This window comes from Oncorhynchus tshawytscha, linkage group LG05, assembly GCF_018296145.1.
Source record: "Oncorhynchus tshawytscha isolate Ot180627B linkage group LG05, Otsh_v2.0, whole genome shotgun sequence".
Lineage (NCBI taxonomy): Eukaryota > Metazoa > Chordata > Actinopteri > Salmoniformes > Salmonidae > Oncorhynchus > Oncorhynchus tshawytscha.
In genome coordinates this window covers 49,859,424-49,879,230 of record NC_056433.1, presented here as the reverse complement: position 1 = coordinate 49,879,230, position 19,807 = coordinate 49,859,424, and the positions used below count along the sequence as shown (strand labels likewise).

Below are 19,807 nucleotides of genomic sequence, written 5' to 3'. Positions count from 1 at the left end.
GTGCAAAGCAGTTTATTTAGGCGCCGTTTCAATAGATTAAAGGATGGATTCTCCATTTCTTGAAATAATATTTAATAATATATCTAAATATAGGCCTGGATCAATAAGGATCGATAATAATAGCCTATATATAAATAAATAATCACTGATCTGACAATACTTATTTGGTATGGTAGCCTAGCCTAAAATCTCCTGTCATCTATCGGGGATGTCTTCAAGGATGGGAGTAATGGATGCGTAAAATGATCAAAAACAGGGGCATCGTCTCCGTTATAGGTTATGCATGCGCCACAGCTATACCGCTCACTTAGGCTACCTAATTTAGGCTACCATTAATTCACCTTATAGAGGCTAGTAGCTAGACCTGTTAGGTTATAATAATTAACCGTAAAACGTCTGTCTCAGACGGGGCTTTACCCAAATCCCTGCCCCGTGGCTATGCAAGGTCCATGGCAGGCGTTTGGGGGAAGCCCTTGAGCCCGACAGGGACGCGCATCCTCCACATAATATGTCACTTGTATTCACAAAACAAGCCTAGGCCTATGCTACTTCATTGGAAGTGTACATAAAACACCGTGCCATTACGCACAGATTTGTAAATTAACCTTAAAGTTCGACATAGTAACAGCTAGGCCAGCAGCCTCTAAGTATATACAAGGTGTTGAGGACAGGAGCGGTTCTGGGGAGGGGGGACCCCTTGTGGACCCTGGCACTCCTAAATGTGGAGCATGAAATAATTCTTACATAACAAATTTTGGCTATCATTCTTTCTTTACATCCGTTATTAGACAGTGGCATCTCGGAACACTAATGATTATGAACATGGTATTTTGCCTTGCAAATGCCTGCAATGCAGCGACACTAATGCCCCCCCCACCCCCACCCCACCAGTTGAAATAGTCTAGATCAGCCACTGGTTGATGATAACATTGTAGCGGATTCGAAGGGCACCATGACAGGGACTACCTGTCACACACATCATACAAATCCTTCTGAAAAGACCCAGTCTGTGGCACAACCTTTTCCAGGTCCTAATACTTATATTATGGTTGTCGCTAAAAGAGTAACGATTTCATTTTTACTAAAACCAATTCTAAAGTAGTTTCACCAGGTCCTCCAACTCGTGCATTTTAAATTGCACAGCAGAGAGCCAGGGAGGCATGCAACCAAACCCTTGAATCTTGAAATTTAACTGCGACTTTGTTCTCGAAATCTTGACGTTTAATTTCAACGTTATTCTCGATATAATGGTACTCAAGAGAAAATTCACGTAAAAGTTCTGTGCATTGAGGCAAAATAATATTTAATGGCTATTCTGTGGTTTTACCATGTGAGACCAAGTGGGTTTGAAAATGTAATTTGCACAATGCATTTGTTAGCTTGCTGAGCTAAAGCCTATATAGGCATTTTATTGGGGAGATAAAAACCATAAATCAGGGGTATTACACTTTTAATCTACTAGGTCCAGAGCCAGCTGTTTTTCAATTGTACCGGATTAATTGCACCTACCTGGTGTCCCAGTTCTAAATCTGTACCCGATTAGAGGCGGAGAAAAAAAAGAGCCGTGGAACTGGCTACGAGGTCGAGAGTTCAGTTTGAGGGGCCTGTGTGTACGCAAATATATCTTTACTTTTTTTTAGAGGGCCAAACCCGTTTGGGTTTGACATGTTCAGGTTTTTGTTGATATTGAGGGAACCTGGTCCATGATTGTCATTCTACTTAACCCTTGAAAATGACCATGGGTGTTATTTTCCCCATAGACTGTCGCCACCCCAGAAACAACACAGCCTACCCCTTGATGGTTCATGTAATGCCCCCCCAAAATTGTGTAAAGGGATCCTAAACAGAATATACACCAAGCATATCAAACATTAGGAACACATTCCTAATATTGGCAGCAACAAGAGGCAGGATATCTTTAAAACATTTATTTGAAATAAACTCCTTTCTTTTTGCATAAGTGCAAAATGCACTCAAAAACAGCCACCTGAGGGAAGTCTACATCTTTAAATAAAAAAACAAGCAAAGTGTACATTTTTCGTACAAAATTCTCTTTAAAAAAATTGCAGTTTGTGTATAATATATATTCATATTTTCCAAACTTTAAAACAAAGACTCAGAAAATAAACACAATCCACCAAATTAAAAACATTTTCCCTAAAATTTAAAGCTGAGAACTTTAGACCCTGTTTTCAGTTCTGTATCTGGCATAAATATACATGTGTCTCTCTCTCTCTCTATATATATATATTTTTTTTTCTTCTTCTCTGTGCTAGTGTTTGACCAGACAATCAAAACCTATTGCAAAGTAGTAAAGTCCTACTTTAAAACATGTGGGGAGAAACAAAGTTCCTTTCATTTCAACATTTGAAAGAAAGGTTATGCAAAAATCAACTTTTACATCATGTGACATTGTAACAGAAGTAAATTGGAATCCCTGGTTTTATGAGAGTTCACTTTTCCCCCCAAATTGTGTCAATTTGTGTTCCAAAAAACAAATACAGAAATCCAGTTTTGCTTATGACCAGAACACATTTCCCTGACTTTAGAACTGAGTGCTGTGGCAGTCGGAGACGCTCAGCGTCGGTATGGATGAAAGCCCGTTACGTTGTGATTCTGTCCTCGAGCAAAAGCGGCTGCTGTAGGCTGGGGGCCCGCCGCCGGTTGTGCTGTTGGTGCCCCGTATGAAGTGGTCTGCTGGCTGGGATCTGCAAAAGTATGGCCAAACCCACTCAGGTCCTGACCATAACCTGTGGGGGTGGGTGAAGAACAGGGAAGAGGGGTTCATTATCACAATCATAAATGGTGCTCATAAACAAACAGATTCCAACCAGCTAGGTGAAAGTCCCTTATTTTACCCAAAATAAATACAGCATTGATCATGGTTTCAGGGCTTTTAATGTTCATGTTAAATATAGTCTTCCTTCCTTCATGAGCCTCCATGAACCAAAAATCAGAGTTTGGTTAAGGCAGTTAAGAATGAGTGCTTCCAGTTTAAATCAATTGGTCTATTATTTTTAGGATTCAAAATATGTAATCTGAACTGTTATGAGAGGAATCAACAAAAGGAAAACAGTATAAATGCTTAACAGGTTTTTTTTTTTTTTTTTTAAATAGACACTGGATGGCTCCATCTCCCTGCAATCCACTGTAGTCGGAGAAGCAGAGAACTGCATAGACGTTCAGTGCAGATCAGGCTGAACAGTTCCAACTCATGTCGGACAGTACAGAGTAACGAAAAAAGAAAAGAAATGAAACAGAAAATGGTAGAACACAAGCAAACTTTCCCACAAGGTGCTCAAAGCGCTACAAGGCTGGAAGAAACATGTGGAAGAGCAGACCTAACAGAAATCAAATAGATATCGGACATTCATTCACCAGCCACAAGTGTTTGTTTCTTCATACAAACTTTCCTCTGATTATCATCTTTTATCTGTCAAAGGAGAGGACAGCATATGGGAAAAAACAACAATTGACTGCTAACACTTTCAACAACAGAGAGCAAAATAAAAACGTTAATTATACTATACCATGAACACATTTTGACAATTAAATATATATATATTTTTTTTTTACCAGAAAAGGCAGAGAGGACAAACAAATCTGAGGACACAGGTGTTGTTGGTATAATAAACTACAGCTACGATAGGAAATGAGACATTAACATTCAACAGGCATGGAACCCTGTTAATTGATTTATTATTCATATTGTGAGATATGGTCACGCAATAAGATCTCAATCTCAAATCATTGAATACCGTAGCTGTATTTTAGTTTACTCTAGAAGTATGTACTTTGTATGCACAAACATACAAAAGCACATACAGGGGGAAAGGGACGCAAAGGAACGTAGCAGCTATACAACTTTATACTGAACTGTACTTCTGGTGGTTGGAAAAGACAATGCTCACACCTACCTGCACTACTTCCTCCCTGCACATCCTGACCATTACTGTGAGAAGGACGCGTTGGTCCGTAGGAAGAGGGCTCCTGAGGGTAGATACTCAGGCCTATCAGGGAGACGAGGAGACTAGGTTGACGTAACCCAGATAGTCCACTTTAACATTGTCGCCTTCTTAGACCTGCCACTATGGCTTGGCTTAACACTTAATTATTACACTCCCACTGACTGCCTGCTCTTAAGACTCCTACCATCACTGCACACATCCACCTGGAATTACAAACACATAGGGTGAATGGGGGGGCACTTCTTGCTAATGCCCTTTGCCACCTATGGTTACCTTACTAAACAATTCTAAAGTAGGCAGCTAATGCTAACAGTAAAGAGCAGGATGGGTAGGCAAAGCACAAGCATGAAACACTGAACAAGATGGGAATCTCAACTGACAGTCACAGGGATATAGTCAACTGATGCAGTGCATTCGGAAAGTATTCAGACCTCTTGACCCCCCCCCTTACACACCCATACCCCATAATGACAAAGCAAAATCAGGTTTAGAAATGTTTGCAAATGTATTAAAAATAAACTGAAACATCATATTTACATAAGTATTCAGACCCTTTACTCAGTACTTTGTTGAAGCACCTTTGGTAGCGATTGCAGTCTTGAGTCGTCTTGGGTATGACGCTAAAAGCTTAGTTGGCACACCTGCATTTGGGGAGTTTCTCCCATTTCTCTAAACAGAGGTCTCTCCAGAGATGTTAGATCGGGTTCAAGTCCGGGCTCTGGCTGGGCCACTCAAGGACAAAGAGACTTGGCCCGAAGCCACTCCAGTGTTGTCTTGGCTGTGTGCCTAGGGTCGTTGTCCTGTTGGAAGGTGAACCTTCGCCCCAGTCTGAGGTCTTGAGTGGTCTGGAGCAGGTTCATCAAGGATCTCTGTACTTTGCGCTGTTCAGCTTTCCCTCGATCCTGAGCCTCCCAGTCCCTGCCGCTGAAAAATATCCCCACAGCATGATGCTGCCACCATGCTTCACTGCAGGGATGGTGCCAGGTTTCCTCCAGAAGTGATGTTTGGCATTCAGGCCAAAGAGTTCAAACTTGCTTTCATCAGACCAGAGAATCTTGTTTTTCATGGTCTGAGAGTCCTTTAGGTGGCTTTTGGCAAATTCCAAGCTGGATGTCATGTGCCTTTTACTGAGGAGTGGCTTCTGTCTGGCCACTACCATAAAGGCCTGATTGGTCAAGTGCTGCAGAGATGTTTGTCCTTCTGGAAGCTTCTCCCATCTCCAGAGGAACTCTGGAGCTCTTTGAGTGACCATCGGGATCTTGGTCACCTCCCTGACCAAGGCCCTTCTTTCCTGATTGTGCAGTTTGGCCGGGCGGCCAGCTCTAGGAATAGACGTGGTGGTTCCAAACTTATTCCATTTAAGAATGATAGAGGCAACTGTGTTCTTGGGGACCTTCAATGCTGCAGAAATGTTTTGGTATAATTCCCCAGATCTGTGTTGACACACAATCCTGTCTCAATTTCCAGTCTCATAGCAAAGGGTCTGAATACTTATGTAAATAAGTTATTGTTCTTTATTTTGAATAAATTTGCAAAAATTTCCAAAACCTGTTTTGGGTTTGTCATTATGGGGTAGTGTGTAGATTGAATACGAAAAACATTTAATCTATTTTAGAATAAGGCTGTAACGAAAAAATGCGGACAAAGTCAATGGGTTTGTATACTTTCCAAATGCACTGTACTATTTTGAAGATCTATACACTTATAAGAGCTATTAACGAAACAAGATATCTAGGTCTGTCTCTCCCCACAGATTTTGGTTCACTCTGACAAATGCCAGTGGGGACGAGGAGGGGGAGACAGAATTAACTAACTAAGCAACATACATTAACCTTTCAAAAGGCAAGGATTTACCAAGGCATTTTGCTTACTAAGGAGGAAGAGGCCTTATGCAAGAGCCACTCAGTTGATGACAATGCTGGATTTGTACCCAACATGGTACAATAAATATAATTGGAGGAATTGAAAAAAAATCCTGATACAGTGCCTTCAGTCTTCTCATATAAGCTTTCATATTTGTTTGTGGGGAAAGATTGGTCTGAAACCTATTACTCTCAGGAGAAAAATAATCTACAGGATCCATCGACACCATGGAGCTCATGCCAGGAGAGAAAAGCCAGCCAAGTCAATAACAAAAATGGAACAGTTGGTCAAACTGCCTGTAACCTTTGCCAGTAAAATACAATATCTTCCTTGGTCTATCTGCAGTTTGGTAGACATTCCAACTCCTCTCAAAAACAAGATTTCTAGGTAGGATGATCTAATTCAAACCTATCATTGGTTACCCATCCACATCATTACACAGCCCTAACTGGAATATTCTAAAAAAGGTGACACTGAAGAGTCCTGGGTATGGTGGGACTTCTATAGTATCTTCATGGCCAAGCCGTGGGGGGGTATATATGTATGCAAGTGTGCATATGTCGTCGTTAAAGCTACATGGTACCAAAGGGGCGAGCTCCTGCTTGTTTTATGGTTGTAGTAATGAGCTTAGGCTAGGGAGGAGGGGTTGTTTGACCCAATAAAGCATCCAACAAAATGGATCTATCCAGTATAAGCCATAATAACAGCAATGCTGAGGGTGGGGCTAGGGAATGCATGGAGGCTCTACTTACCATACTGGCTGTAAGGGAAGTCTGGCTGTCCCGTGGGTGCTTTGCTGATGTCCTGAGTAGGTGCTGTAGCTGGAACAAACCCTAGCGGCCCTGTTACCGGAGTCGTGGGCGGCACTCCTTGTGGGGCATACTGCTCACCTTGTGGCGTGCCAAAACTGTACCCTAAACCAGTGCCAGATGGAAGAGTAGTTATGCTGTACATTCTGAACTATGAAAGATCACCTGTAAGATATATTTCCATTTTATTATAATCAAAATAATCATACAACCTTTGTCAGCCTAGGCAGTAGGGTTTGACGATATTAGAATGTAATCATATACTGGTGGTATTAAAAAATTATATATTGTAAGACGATATTTAACGTTCTTGTGAAGATAAAAATGGAGAACTCTAAGCGTGTTACTGTCGGTGTTACATTATTGTTAGCGCTGCAGACGAGCTATTCATTTCTTCGAGACAAAGCTGGTGTTGAAATTATTTTCCGCCATTTTTTACCTGACTTAACGATGCCCGCATTTGATACTCGTGCTGACATTTAAGTTTTTTGTGGAGGAATTTGTACATATGTGCAAACACTCATCATAAAGCAATGATTTTATTTTTTTTACAAAACACACATTTTTGGGGACAATTGTTAATTGCAATATTGGCAATATGAAAACAAAACCATTTACATAAATAGAAAAAATGCTTTTCTTATGACAACAATACATTGCAGATACTGACCGAACTGAGGTGGTGTGCTGTATCCCTGTTGAGCGTAGGCCTGAGGTGCACCAAACCCCCCCGGCGGGGTCGTTGTGACGAGGAATGCGTTGAACGGTGATGGGGGCTGGACGGGAGCTCCACGGCCCACAGATAAAGGGGGCCCGTACCCACCTGAGTCAGAGAAAACAACAGTTACTGAATACGGGATGACAGGTGTCTATTGGTACATTTTTAGTCTTGGATATATCCTGGTTGAAACCCACCGTCAGTAGAGACTGCATATTAGATAGCATTTTCACCGCTAGGGTGGTATTATACAAGACTTAAGCAAGGGTGAAGAGTGTTAAGAATAATGATAATTTCCCTCTAGAGACAGATAATGGACTTAGAGTGCCCTGAGGTATCCCAGCTGTCACCGTGATAACTGGTGCTTAACTGACATTACCCAATTCGTCAATATGGAAAATATCAAGTGCAAGGCAATTGTCTATGACACAATACTTTCTTGGTAAGTTAACCATCACAAGACAATAGATAACTATTTTTTTAAAACTAGTTAGTGCGAGATATCCAAAACAATCAAGTGATTCAAGGACAAAACATACCCATGGGCTGGCCTGTAGACACCCAAACTCCTTCAAAAGAGAAAATAGTTTAGTATTTTGCTGGCACAAAAACAATTCCTCAATATGCAATTTGTAACTATAGTACGTTGATCATTCCTCAAAGTAAAGTTTCAATGTGGACCTAGAAATACAATGTTAATATTATTTTATAAAGCAATCAGGAATTTTAACAGTTCGCAATACTATATTTCTCCTAGGTATAATAGAATGTCATGTTCCTGGTCTGACAGAACGAGCCAGGTTCTCTGCTCTGGCTGGTCTCTCACTCACCCGGAGGCCCATAACTCTGCTGCCAGCCCTGGGCAGGCTGTGCCGACCAACCATTGGCTGCACTCAGGATGCCTCTGGGTCCCCATTGGTTAGGTTCAAACTGGCCAGGAGCTTTGTTGTCCCGAGGTTCAGCCCTTTTCACTTCCACCTGGACAAAGGACAAGGAGGGCACAATTTGCAAGACCAGTAGTTTATCACCAAAATACCTTCCTTACCTGATCTCACCCATTACTAATATTTCTCTTCAACATATCAGCTTGAGAGTGTTTCAGTTTTACATCTTATCTGGGCCATTACACTTGTGCCTAATGCTGATCAATACTTTAAGGGGAGTTGTGTAACAATATGTTTCTCAGGTACTTCAGTCACAATAAGATATTGCTTAATTGTTGGTTAAATCATTTTGAATAAAGCATAAAATAGCAATTGATTTAAAATGGTGCAAAAATGTCATACATTTTTACAAAAATCAGTCTGAGAAACATATTCATATTTCCTGTTTTTGTGCCCTTTAACTTTGATAAAAACATTTATCGGAAGGTAAAGACTTACCTTTTCCCAGCTAACGTTTAAAGAATCTCAATTATATTTAACTTGTAGTAGAACTTCAGAGGGAGATGGATGTACAAAGAAATGTATCATATATATCAGAAGAGGTAAAACATGCAGACAATAGAAATGGACAGTCATAAGTCAATTTAAAAATGAATCTTCATACAGTGTCAGATAATGGAGAAAATTGCAATGGTGCTCAATTGACTAATACCCATCTGATTTGCTCATCTCACACAGAAAAGAAGCACTTGGTATTGGACTGGACTAATGTTCAATGAGGTTGAAAAGCCAAATCATTTTGTATCACACCAGATGGTTTGTGAGGCTACCAGCCCTTATCTGCCCTATAAAATAGTAGCTTCACTTGTTGTAGCCAGCCAGAGATACCAGCAGTTTACCAGAGCGACAAATGGGTTTAAAAACTACATGGTGGGGAAGAGGGGGGGGACTAGACAGAAATAGACTAGGCTCTATGGAGGTTGAGTTATTGGGGTCACCTTGCAAAATGAATCTCAATTTTCCCCCTGCTTTAAGGCGGTGCCACTTTCTTTGCCTCGCCTCTTTCTTCTCTGTCGACCTAATTACAAGCACGTTTCCACGAGTGGCCCTCCGTCTATAGCACAACTACCTGGGTCTTCTCCCACGGGCATCGTGGCTGGGAGTGATGGATACCATGACTTCAATACACTACCCAACAGCGGAACTGGGATTTTGTCCCACAGTTTGATGTGCTCCACTTTCTAATTTTGTAACTTATATCCCCTGCCTCCCTCAAGTCTAAGCCAAAGGTAATGTCAACTCAAGATCAAGCCAAGCCCCGATTCCTTCTGGAAATCAGGACAGTCAAGGAGTCAGTAAGAGGATAGCATAAAGTAGGTAGGGTCCCATACATCAATTATGAACAGACATGGGTTGAGTTCAACTATGAAAAATGGGGGGGTGTAATCACACTATTGAATGCAAATTTTCCAAATTAATTTTGTCAAGATAATGAATGCTATAGGAAAGGACGTCTCAGAAGTAGTTATGCTAATTGTTTATGATAAAACTACAAATCATTCATGACTGAATATAACTAAAAATAAAAACTACTGGTATCACAGAACTGTGGCTTCAGGCACCCAATTATCTAGGAACTTGCCACTGGAAGGAAGTAGTGGATGATAGAGGCTTAAAAGACGGTGTGAATAGACAGCCCTAGAAAAAGGCCCACCCATTTTGGTTCTCAGATGTGGTCGACACAGTATGGAGATTCTTAAACTGGGGTCACTTAATTTAGGTTCTTTAGGAAATATATCAAATAACTCAAAAAGTAAGTGACCTGCCAACAAAATAATCAAAAAAGAAAAAAAGAACTGAACAAGACCAATCCTTTAGGTGATTTCTCTGTGGTAAAATAAAGCATTTTAGGCTAAACTCTTATCTCCCATTATATGCTCCAAAACTGGCCACTCCCTTGAATCTCCAAAGCCAGGGCAAGTATAGTTTGAAGTAAGATATCGAATAACTTTTACAACCTAAAGGAGAGGTCAAAATAAACAAAGCCTTGGGCGAATACAGAAGTTGTCACTAATACTTCAGGAGGGGTGACCAAGTATTCTTTACAACAAGTACAAGGTCAACCAGGCCATTGAAATGTTACGTGATCCAGAAAACAATTGTGACCTGATCTTTTAGGAAAATCTTCAGCCATGTCATTAAAATATGGAGTTTATAAGAGGTTTAGGCCTTCAAATCTCATTGGTGGCCCCTGAAAATAAGAGCTGTAACTCAAAGTTAACAGCAGCGAACAATGCATCACGTCGCCCAAGCCTCAGTTTGATCTTGAGGGTAAAATAAAACTACAACTACACACTTTTTTGCCCATGATGTCGTGAAAATGCATGTTGACAGCCTGGTCCACTGATTGTTCGGCCTCGAAAGTAATAAATCCAAAACCTAGCCAACGACCAAGAGTGAATCAAGGTAGCAGGGTGTTGTGACAACACAAGATGAAGAACAGTATTGTGCTCAGCAAGACAAGGATCCATCAAGACTGAGCTGGAGGCTCGTGGGGTTCAGATGATGTCACTGACTTGCAGCGATACACAAGCTGAAGTTTGAGGCCTGAGGCACTTGTATCATCCAAGATAAACTTTGCACCAATCCTTTCCATGAACAACTAAGGTTTCAACTGTTTAAAAAAAAATTTTTTTTTTACTTCTAACACAGCAAAGTCTCCTTGTTCTGTATTCATGTATTATAGGGGTTTGAAAATGTAATGTAATATATCAAATTGTAATATATTTATATCTAGTGCAGTCAGTTGAACTACTGAGGAATATAAAAACTATACAGATTTCATGACACTTAAGTGGTTTCAGAGCATTCATGTATGCATTGGGTGCCAATTGGCCCAGCAGTATTGATGTTAGTTCATTTCATCCAAACCCCAACTTGATCTGCCCCTTGGTATATTGCTGTGCAGCACAATCTGGCAGCATCCATTGTTAATGCATAACAAAACAAAAAAATGGAGAAACAGAAACTGTACAATGTCTAAAGCTTTTTCAAGTTTTCCCAAATGTGGTTTTATGTTTAGAGTCAGCCAGGATAAGCCTAAATGGAAAATTACAATATTGCTTACAACAGCAACACAAAGATATAGGCCATTATGTCTTACACACGAAATGTGTAAGTAATATCTAATGATGCTGTCAAGAGTTTGCATGGGGGATAAACAAAGTTCCCGTCAAACATGGTGAAAAACCCAATGGTGTAAGTATTCAACTCTTACTGTACAAAATAAAAACCCTGAAATGAAGGCTTTGATAAGGTGATTGACTGTGAAGCCTCTCATGGCTTTCCATTGAACTGCATAGAGCCTGGGTTATTCTAACAAATCAAATCTAAACTTTAATTGGTAGCGTACACAGTTTTACAGATGTTATTGCAGATGCAGCGAAATGCTTGTTTCTAGCACCAGCAATATCAAGCAAAAACACCATTCATCCCAATGACTACAGTCCCTGCATGATATTAAAAGTTACTCTAGCTGAACCTATGAATATACAGCACTGTAATTGAATCCTTCATTTAATTGTACATTTAGAAGCCCAACATTGGCAAATGTCCTGGTTCTGATAAAGTCTTGTGATTTTTTTGTGGTGATACAAAACTTTCCACAGTACTTGAGTTATGCAGCAGCAGCAATAGCCCACTACAGTGAACCAGTTTCATTTTGATAAACTCATACCAGTGGCAGAATTGGGTTGTGAGAAAATCTCCACTCTGGGACCTAACCTGATTCCAATTAAATGTCCTTTGAGACAACCGAGAATTTGAAACCGCTAATATTATTTCAAGCTGTCCCAAGCCGCCTGATCTACAACTATAAATATCATCCATCGATGACCTGTCCTTAATCTAGATTCAAAACTTAGTTTAAGCATTTGCAGGCAAACATTCCTAGACAATCTACCCAAAACAAATGTGTCAAAAACCCAATGTCGTGCTAAGAGCAACAACAAAAAACCTCAAGTTCATAACCATGATGAATCTAAACTTTGTATACACCCCAAATTGACAGCCTGCACATTCCATTTTTGGTTCAAACATCTGGCCTGTACCTCTGTGATACCACTCAGTACACAATAACCTAAAGGAGAAAAGACAAATCTTAAGAGACACCGTTAATCATATTCAAACCATTCACAAGGAGAAGGACAGAAAAATTAAAATAGGAAGGGCTTATACTTACAAAAATACTTAACTTTCTACATACGGGAAAACACTTAATATATATCTATATATATATATTTTAAATCCGAAGTCTAAATTTAACAAAAGAAAACTTAGCTTAATACTGAATGTTTAAAAGTATTTTAGTAACAGAAAAGTCTGGATATTATGCTTGATTATGTTAATGTCATTGCTGTGCAACATCGTGTAAATTCAGATGACAAACTATTCTGCTTGTCTCCCCAAAGAGATCAAGGGGTACTGAAGTAGAAGAGAGGTAATAAATGACAGAAGTCATTGACTGCTGCATCTTTGCTATGTGGGACAAGTGCAGAAGAAACAGCTCTGAGCAAACTACCCAACCTAATGTAACCTACATCTAGGCTAAACAGTTCTGAGCTAACTGACCAGACTAATCAACATCCACCCATGCTTGTCTTGTCATTCTAGGGGTGTGTTTACAGCCCAATTCACATTCAAATGTTTTACTAATTGGTCTTTTGACCAATCAGATCTGAAAATGAGCTGATGTGAAAAGATCCGATGTGATTGGTCAAAAGACTAATTAGTGGAAAGAATAACCAGGCTGCCAGTGTAAACACAGTCTAACTATCAACTAATTTACCAGATGAAACTCCTTAATCGGTTCTTCTTAAAAACAATTTCAAATGTCAACCGACTGAAAAAAAAGTGATCTGCATAATTTAGGGCCATAGGAATTCCTTTCCCCAGCTTCTTCAGGTTTTCCCTCTCGAAATTGAACTAATAGAAAAAACTAAACTGGATGTTGTAAGTCCACAACAATGCTTAAACCACATCAGGAGATCACTTTTGAGTTCTGGGTCAAATTTGAGAAATGTCTTACCCTTTAATTCCAGTGGGCACCTAGTAAGAGTCCGTTTAGTGATGTTTTTGTAGTACACATGATGGTAGAGTTTGCAAAACAAATATCCACTGGATTGATGCAAATGATAATGACATAGCATTCTGCCAGGTAAGCATAGGCTACCATGTAGTTAACATTTAATTGAGAAGGTTTTTGGGAAAGCCTTTCCATCTATCAGAAGATTTTTCATTAGCATCATCGCTAACGCAAAATGGTAGCTGCGCGCACTGCACACACAGATGGGGAATTCTCGTTGACTCTTCAGAAAGTTGCAGGAAATACAAATCACTGATGTTCATGTCTTATGATAAACTTGGGCTAATTAATACATTTTCAATACATTTAGTTGATTCGCTACCAAACAAAGTTATATTGTTGAATTCCAATGTGTCTGGATTGAGTCCACGTTTTCCGTATTGCAGATTTTATAGGTCCTTAATTTAAAAAAATATTATAATAATCTGGCACTATGCTGGTGAAGTTCTGCCATTTCAGCATTTAACTCAAAGTACTCAAAAAAGACAAATGTTAACACTTTTGTCAAATGGTCAAAGTTTTAAATTAGTCAATCCATTTCATTGCAGCCTGAATAATACCAAAAAAGAATATCAAGATACTGTACTCAAGTATAGTTGTCATGATGAAGCCAATTTATTTCAAACTACATGTAATAGTATAGTGTGTTAGCATGTCCCTTAATAAAACATCTAAATGCATCAAAAGCTGATCCGGTCACACAAAGTCAAGATGTTTGAAATGCCTGCAAACTTTCAAAACTTCCTCATCATGTAAATAAGACTGCACGGGGAAAGCTTTCCGTATTTAAGGGTGGCATCCATTACAACGCCTGTGAATGAATGAATGACGAACAAGATGTTCCACCAGAAGACACAGGTGGGTCTAGCTATAATTCAGCATATGGGGGGTGGATTGAATGCAGCTTACTCTCTTTGAGTCAGAATAGTTTGTCATGAGATTTAGAGATGGGAGGTACGGAAGAAAAAAAAAGGGATCAGCTTTTACCTCGGGGCCTCTGTTTTTCCGCGTCATAGATCATTACCACCTCTGTGACCTTGGATTCAACAAAGGAGAACATGGGCTGCATTAGGATACAGGGGGAAAAAATGCTAGTATTGCCATTGCATGCATCTCTCAGTTGGAAAACTAACACATTCTATCAATATCCTCTCCTCATATTCATGGCATTTTAACAGAAAATACTACTTTTCCTGTAGTCTTCCATTAAGCACTTCCTATATTGGATCCTGTGCAACACATTTAAAACGGTTTTAGGTATTCTTTTTTATATAAAAGCTATACAATACCGTATAGACCATTTTAACAGGACTCACCACTCCAAATCTATTGAAATAGTCCCGGAGTTCAGGTTCACCGCAGTTATGGGGGATTCCGCCGACAAATATCTTCTTTGATTTATTGCTGTCAGCTTTGCTGCCCTTCTGAAACAAAGAATGGGATCTCAAAGCCAGATCAAGAATCTGTACAGGTGCATCAAATCCAGGACCAAAAAACAGCTTCCATCTCCAGGCCATCAGACTGTTGAACAGCCATCACACCATCCCCTGTATTAAGAGAGTAGTACTCATGTAGTAAGTGAAAGACAAAGATAGACTCGCTCACACCCACACTCACAGCCAACGCTGCTGTCCCATGTATATGAAGACAAACACTGGACTGTTTCTTTCACACCAAGTATTCATAGTGTATTATTCACAAAGCTCATTCTAAAATATCTACTACTGTACGTTCGATTTTTGTTAAACTGTTTATATACTCAAATCTTGACACGGCTCACTAATATCTTCTGCTTTACATATCATCCTCAGTATATATTTTAGGTGGCATATGGATTACTGAGTGTTATTTGGGTTGTTATCTGGATTAGTTCTAACATTTGTGATTTGTTTTTTTAGTTTTTCATTATTATTTGTGTACTTGTTAAGACATTTTTTCCTGCATTTAGGCGCTAGTAACAAGCATTATACTGCACCCGCTACAACACCTGCTTAACTGTGTACACAGCCAATAAACTTGCATTTGATTCACACTGAAGACAATTCACCATCTAGTCAGACAGCGGAGAAGAAATTAGGTTCTCTCATTCTGCCCTGGGGTATAATTCTTCACGTCACATCAATGCAAACACCAGTCCCAAAAGATCAGGGCACACTAGTGCCTTCACCTCAGAGTTACTGAGACAAGCCATTTCAGGATCTCTGTAAGTGATTTAGTAAAAAAAAAAAAAATCAAGTCTAACAATTACATTTTAGGCTCATTAGTAGAAGTCATGTTCACAGCAATATGCTTCAGTGTGACAGATGAGATTTCTAGAGGCAGATAGGACCCCAGTTTATAAAAGGACCAAAAGGATACAATTTAATCCATTCTACCTTGGTGGAATTGGTGCCCTATTTCTGTAGAGGACACATGTAGACCCAACTAATTAAAATACGCCCCTTACCCAGCCATCCTTCGTTCGCACTTTTTCAGGTTGCATTCCTCTGGGAGTACATGGCTTGGGATCAATCTGAAGGCAAGGAATGAAATTGTACATCTCACCCTTCAGTGAAAAATCACCTTCAAATGTTCCCTCCAATTTATCTGGTGAATTAGCCCACTCAATACAGCCACATACAAATTAAATAAATTACGTGTTATACAATTCAAATTATGATAAGTCAAAGTTTAACTTCAAGAGAATGACCTTCACCATGGCAAAATTGACCTGTTCATATTGCTGCATAAAGCAACTTGTAGCAAACAAAGCATGTCATGTCCAGCCCACTGCAGTTACATGTTAGTTCAACTAATAGGCATCTGAAGAGGCAACACTTGTTTGGCAAACAGCCTGCTTTCATGTCCATGAATGTCCTTCAGAGCCAGCCTTACATTTACTGAAGATACCAATGCCAGTTATGAATTCCCTACTACGTGCTCTTGCACAGAGTATCATCTACATGTAATACTTCAGATAAAATGTCCACATTCCCATGCAGTGCTTAATTATTCTAATACTTTAAAAAAAGCATAATTGATAAGACACATAATTTACTTTCCTTATTCAAGCTGCAAAGTGCATACTCACATTTCTGCCATCAAGATTATGGGGTTTGGTCTCCAGTACAGTCCGGACACAGTTTGGGTCTTTGAATTTGACAAAACCAAAGCCCCGTGACTGATTTGTGGTTTTGTCCTTCATGATGACACAATCAACTACTTCCCCATACTGCGAGAAATAGTTTCTCAAAGTTTCTGATAGAAAAGAGGACATTGACATGAGTGGGACGATCCGTTACAGGATCCTTTAGGGATACATACATAGCCTAGTGTCCTGACATTATGGGTAATGCGTTTCAAAGTTAACTGAATGCAAAGTATTTAATTAAGATCCCCATTAGCTGTTGCCAAGGCAGCAGCTTCTCTCCCTGGGGTCCAAACAGACAAAACATTACATCAAACAAAACATTGTGCATTCAAAAGCATGCATCTTTGGAGGCAGGGCATGGAGGTTTCAACAAATAATTGTCATAACAATCACATCGAATTCTTATAATTGCTTTTCTTGTCATTGAAAGCCCCAAGGAAGTACCAAGGAAGGATGCACAAAAATACATAGTACTGTGGCTATTGCTCATAACTTCAGAAAACACTGTCAGAGTGAAGAGCGTGGTGTAAAGACACACTGCCCAATCAAGCATGATACAGAGAAGGGCTCTGGACCATAGCTACAGACAAACTCGCTTAAGACTAGATATGAGCAACTATGAGAAAATCCTGCATGTGTACTTTAATTACAATACCCACTAACATGCCACCCTTTGGTACTCCTTCAAGCACAACAGTATGTGCACTGCAATACGCCTAATATTGACTGGTTGGTAAGTAGACAGCTGACTCACCCTGTGTTGTACTCCAGTCCAAGCCACCCACAAACAGTTTCCTATAAAACGAGAAAAAAAAGCATTCCTTTGAATTTAAGCAAAACCTGAGATGGTCCATCATTCCTGGGACACAGGAACACATTCTCAAATGGTTCTGATGCGTTAACATGTGAAAACTGACTGTGCCACATAATTGTAATGTAACCTCACAATAGATAGTTATTTTACTGTGGGTATATTTCTTTAAGCTGCTGATGATGCATATCAACAAACCTTGCTTTCTACTCAAATACTGGAGTAAGGGTGACTTGTTAAGCACCGACATCACCTCTGGTCTTGTTTTGAAACCTTATGCCACGTATACAAGCTAACAATATCTTCGCTTGCCTGGTTTAATTTAAGCTAGCTAAATTAGCTAACTAAAACATGAATGATCCATTAAACTTGAAAGAGCGTTAGCTAACGTTACAAATTTGACTTTAGTTAATCTTATAAACCAACGTTAGCTATATGCCGCAAGTAAAAAATAAAATAGGTAAGATACCATTGCTTCAACTATAATTTGATATGGATAATGTTGACGGATCAAACCAATATTATTACAATACTCTCAATCTTATTCCCTGAAGTCAGTTCTCTATCAAGTTCAAGAGTAACAGCGCAATACTAATATTATCTCCAGCAACTAGCCACAATTGAAAGTTAACTAGCTTCTGGTATATTTTTTAAGCATGTAGTGTTAACTAACGTTATATTCTGTCAACTTCAATCAAACTTGAAATTGGCTACTCCACAAAACGAAGATATCACCAGGAGTCGACACTTGGCTAACGTTACCGTGCCGTATTGGTACTTCACCACTTTGCTAGCTAGTTAACGTTAGCTGCTAACGCTAGAGAGCCAACTTGTTTCGGTTTATATTTATTGTGTTGTTAGTTAACTAACTAGCTGAATAGTTGATTATTTCAATTAATTATTCAATGACACCATGTAAACATTACTTTTGACTAGCTATCTAGTTACCTAAACCAATGTCATGCATGTTTCCAAATTATTCTAAACTAGCTAGGCTAAAGTCAACTAACGTTCGCAAACTAAGCTAGTTAACGTTAGTTACCAGTAGTTATAAATATAAAAACGCCAACTAGCAAGCTAACGTTTGCTAGCTGAGTAAAAGTGGTGATGCAGGTAATATCTATCACAGTAATTCAATGATTGAAGTTAAAATGCAAAGGAGTATATACTTATATAACTAATTCTCATTAATTAGGTGGCGATCACATCTTACCCAACTTCATCTCCGGCTAAATTGCTGTTCATTTCTAAGGCTAGTGCAGGGAACGGGTTACTAGTTTATTGCTTCAGTACTGCTCCTCTCGAGGAAGGTCACTCCGCTTTTGGTTCAAACTGAATCTGCGCAATGACGACGTTTGCCACACGGGGTCACCTGCCAGGGGGTGAAAAAAATGTAATAATATACAGACAGTTGTGGGATATGTAGTTGAAATTCAAGATGTAGTCTCTTCATTTACAAATTAGATCATAAAATAAAATAATACTGCCACACGGCATTGCTTGTGGATGTACTATATAGTGCTGAGTGATTAGTGCTTTAAGGTTGGTTCGGTTTCGGTTCGATTATTACATAAGAAAATGTAGACATTAAATGTATACATTTAAAATAAAATACAATTAACGGTAGTGACTGAACATTACTACTTATCACTTACCACAATTTATTCTCATTACTTTACTTTAATAAAATATTCGTTTTATAAAGATGACTTTATTATTTAATTCCAAGTCATCATCTCATCTCTAGAGCTGCTGCCTATGCGTTTGACGAAATCAATATTTTAGTATTTGTTCAAAGTAAATAAGGCATATTTTTTATGACTGAATTACAACTATCAATCACTTAGATCATATATTTTCAGGTAGAGATACCTCGTGAAAAATCTGCTTTCTATCCCTGTCGACCGCGCGTTCTCGCCTCTCTCAGGGTGCATTCATAAATTGCCTCCAATATGTAATGTCAGAGCGTTGTCAGAGTCTGCCATAAAGATCATCAAGGACATCAACCACCCGAGCCACTGCCTGTTCACCCCGCTGCCATCCAGAAGGCGAGGTCAGTACAGGTGCATCAAAGCTGGGACCGAGAGACTGAAAAACAGCTTCTATCTCAAGGCCATCAGACTGTTAAACAGCCACCACTAACATTGAGTGGCTACTGCCAACACACTGTCAATGACACTGACTCTACTCCAGCCACTTTAATCATGGGAATTGATGGGAAATGATGTAAATATATCACTAGCCACTTTAAACAATGCTACCTTATATAATGTTACTTACCCTACATTGTTCATCTCATATGCATACGTTGATACTGTACTCTATATCATCGACTGCATCCTTATGTAATACATGTATCACTTGCCACTTTAACTATGCCACTTGGTTTACATACTTATCTCATATGTATATACTGTACTCGATATCATCTACTGTATCTTGCCTATGCTGCTCTGTACCATCACTCATTCATATATCCTT

The 19,807-nt window shown here is 39.3% G+C and overlaps 1 protein-coding gene across 3 annotated transcripts; it reads right to left on the bottom strand.

Annotated features, from left to right (window-relative positions):
- Positions 1-1,913: 1,913 nt before the first annotated feature.
- LOC112250755 (DAZ-associated protein 1) lies at positions 1,914-18,702 on the bottom strand. 3 transcript variants are annotated; one of them, XM_024421159.2, is made up of 13 exons: positions 18,540-18,702; positions 17,270-17,310; positions 16,456-16,622; positions 15,832-15,897; positions 14,702-14,809; positions 14,373-14,421; positions 10,599-10,681; positions 8,189-8,336; positions 7,898-7,927; positions 7,311-7,463; positions 6,584-6,745; positions 3,918-4,010; positions 1,914-2,750 (listed from the first exon to the last, which is right to left on the bottom strand). In XM_024421159.2, exons 1-13 carry the CDS (start codon positions 18,569-18,571, stop codon positions 2,578-2,580), a joined length of 1,305 nt encoding a protein of 434 aa, XP_024276927.1. In that variant the 5' UTR covers positions 18,572-18,702; the 3' UTR covers positions 1,914-2,577. The 3 variants fall into 3 exon arrangements, with proteins under 3 accessions (XP_024276927.1, XP_024276928.1, XP_024276929.1); XM_024421160.2 differs by having other exon boundaries at positions 14,702-14,806; XM_024421161.2 differs by lacking the exon at positions 3,918-4,010 and having other exon boundaries at positions 18,540-18,699.
- Positions 18,703-19,807: the final 1,105 nt, after the last annotated feature.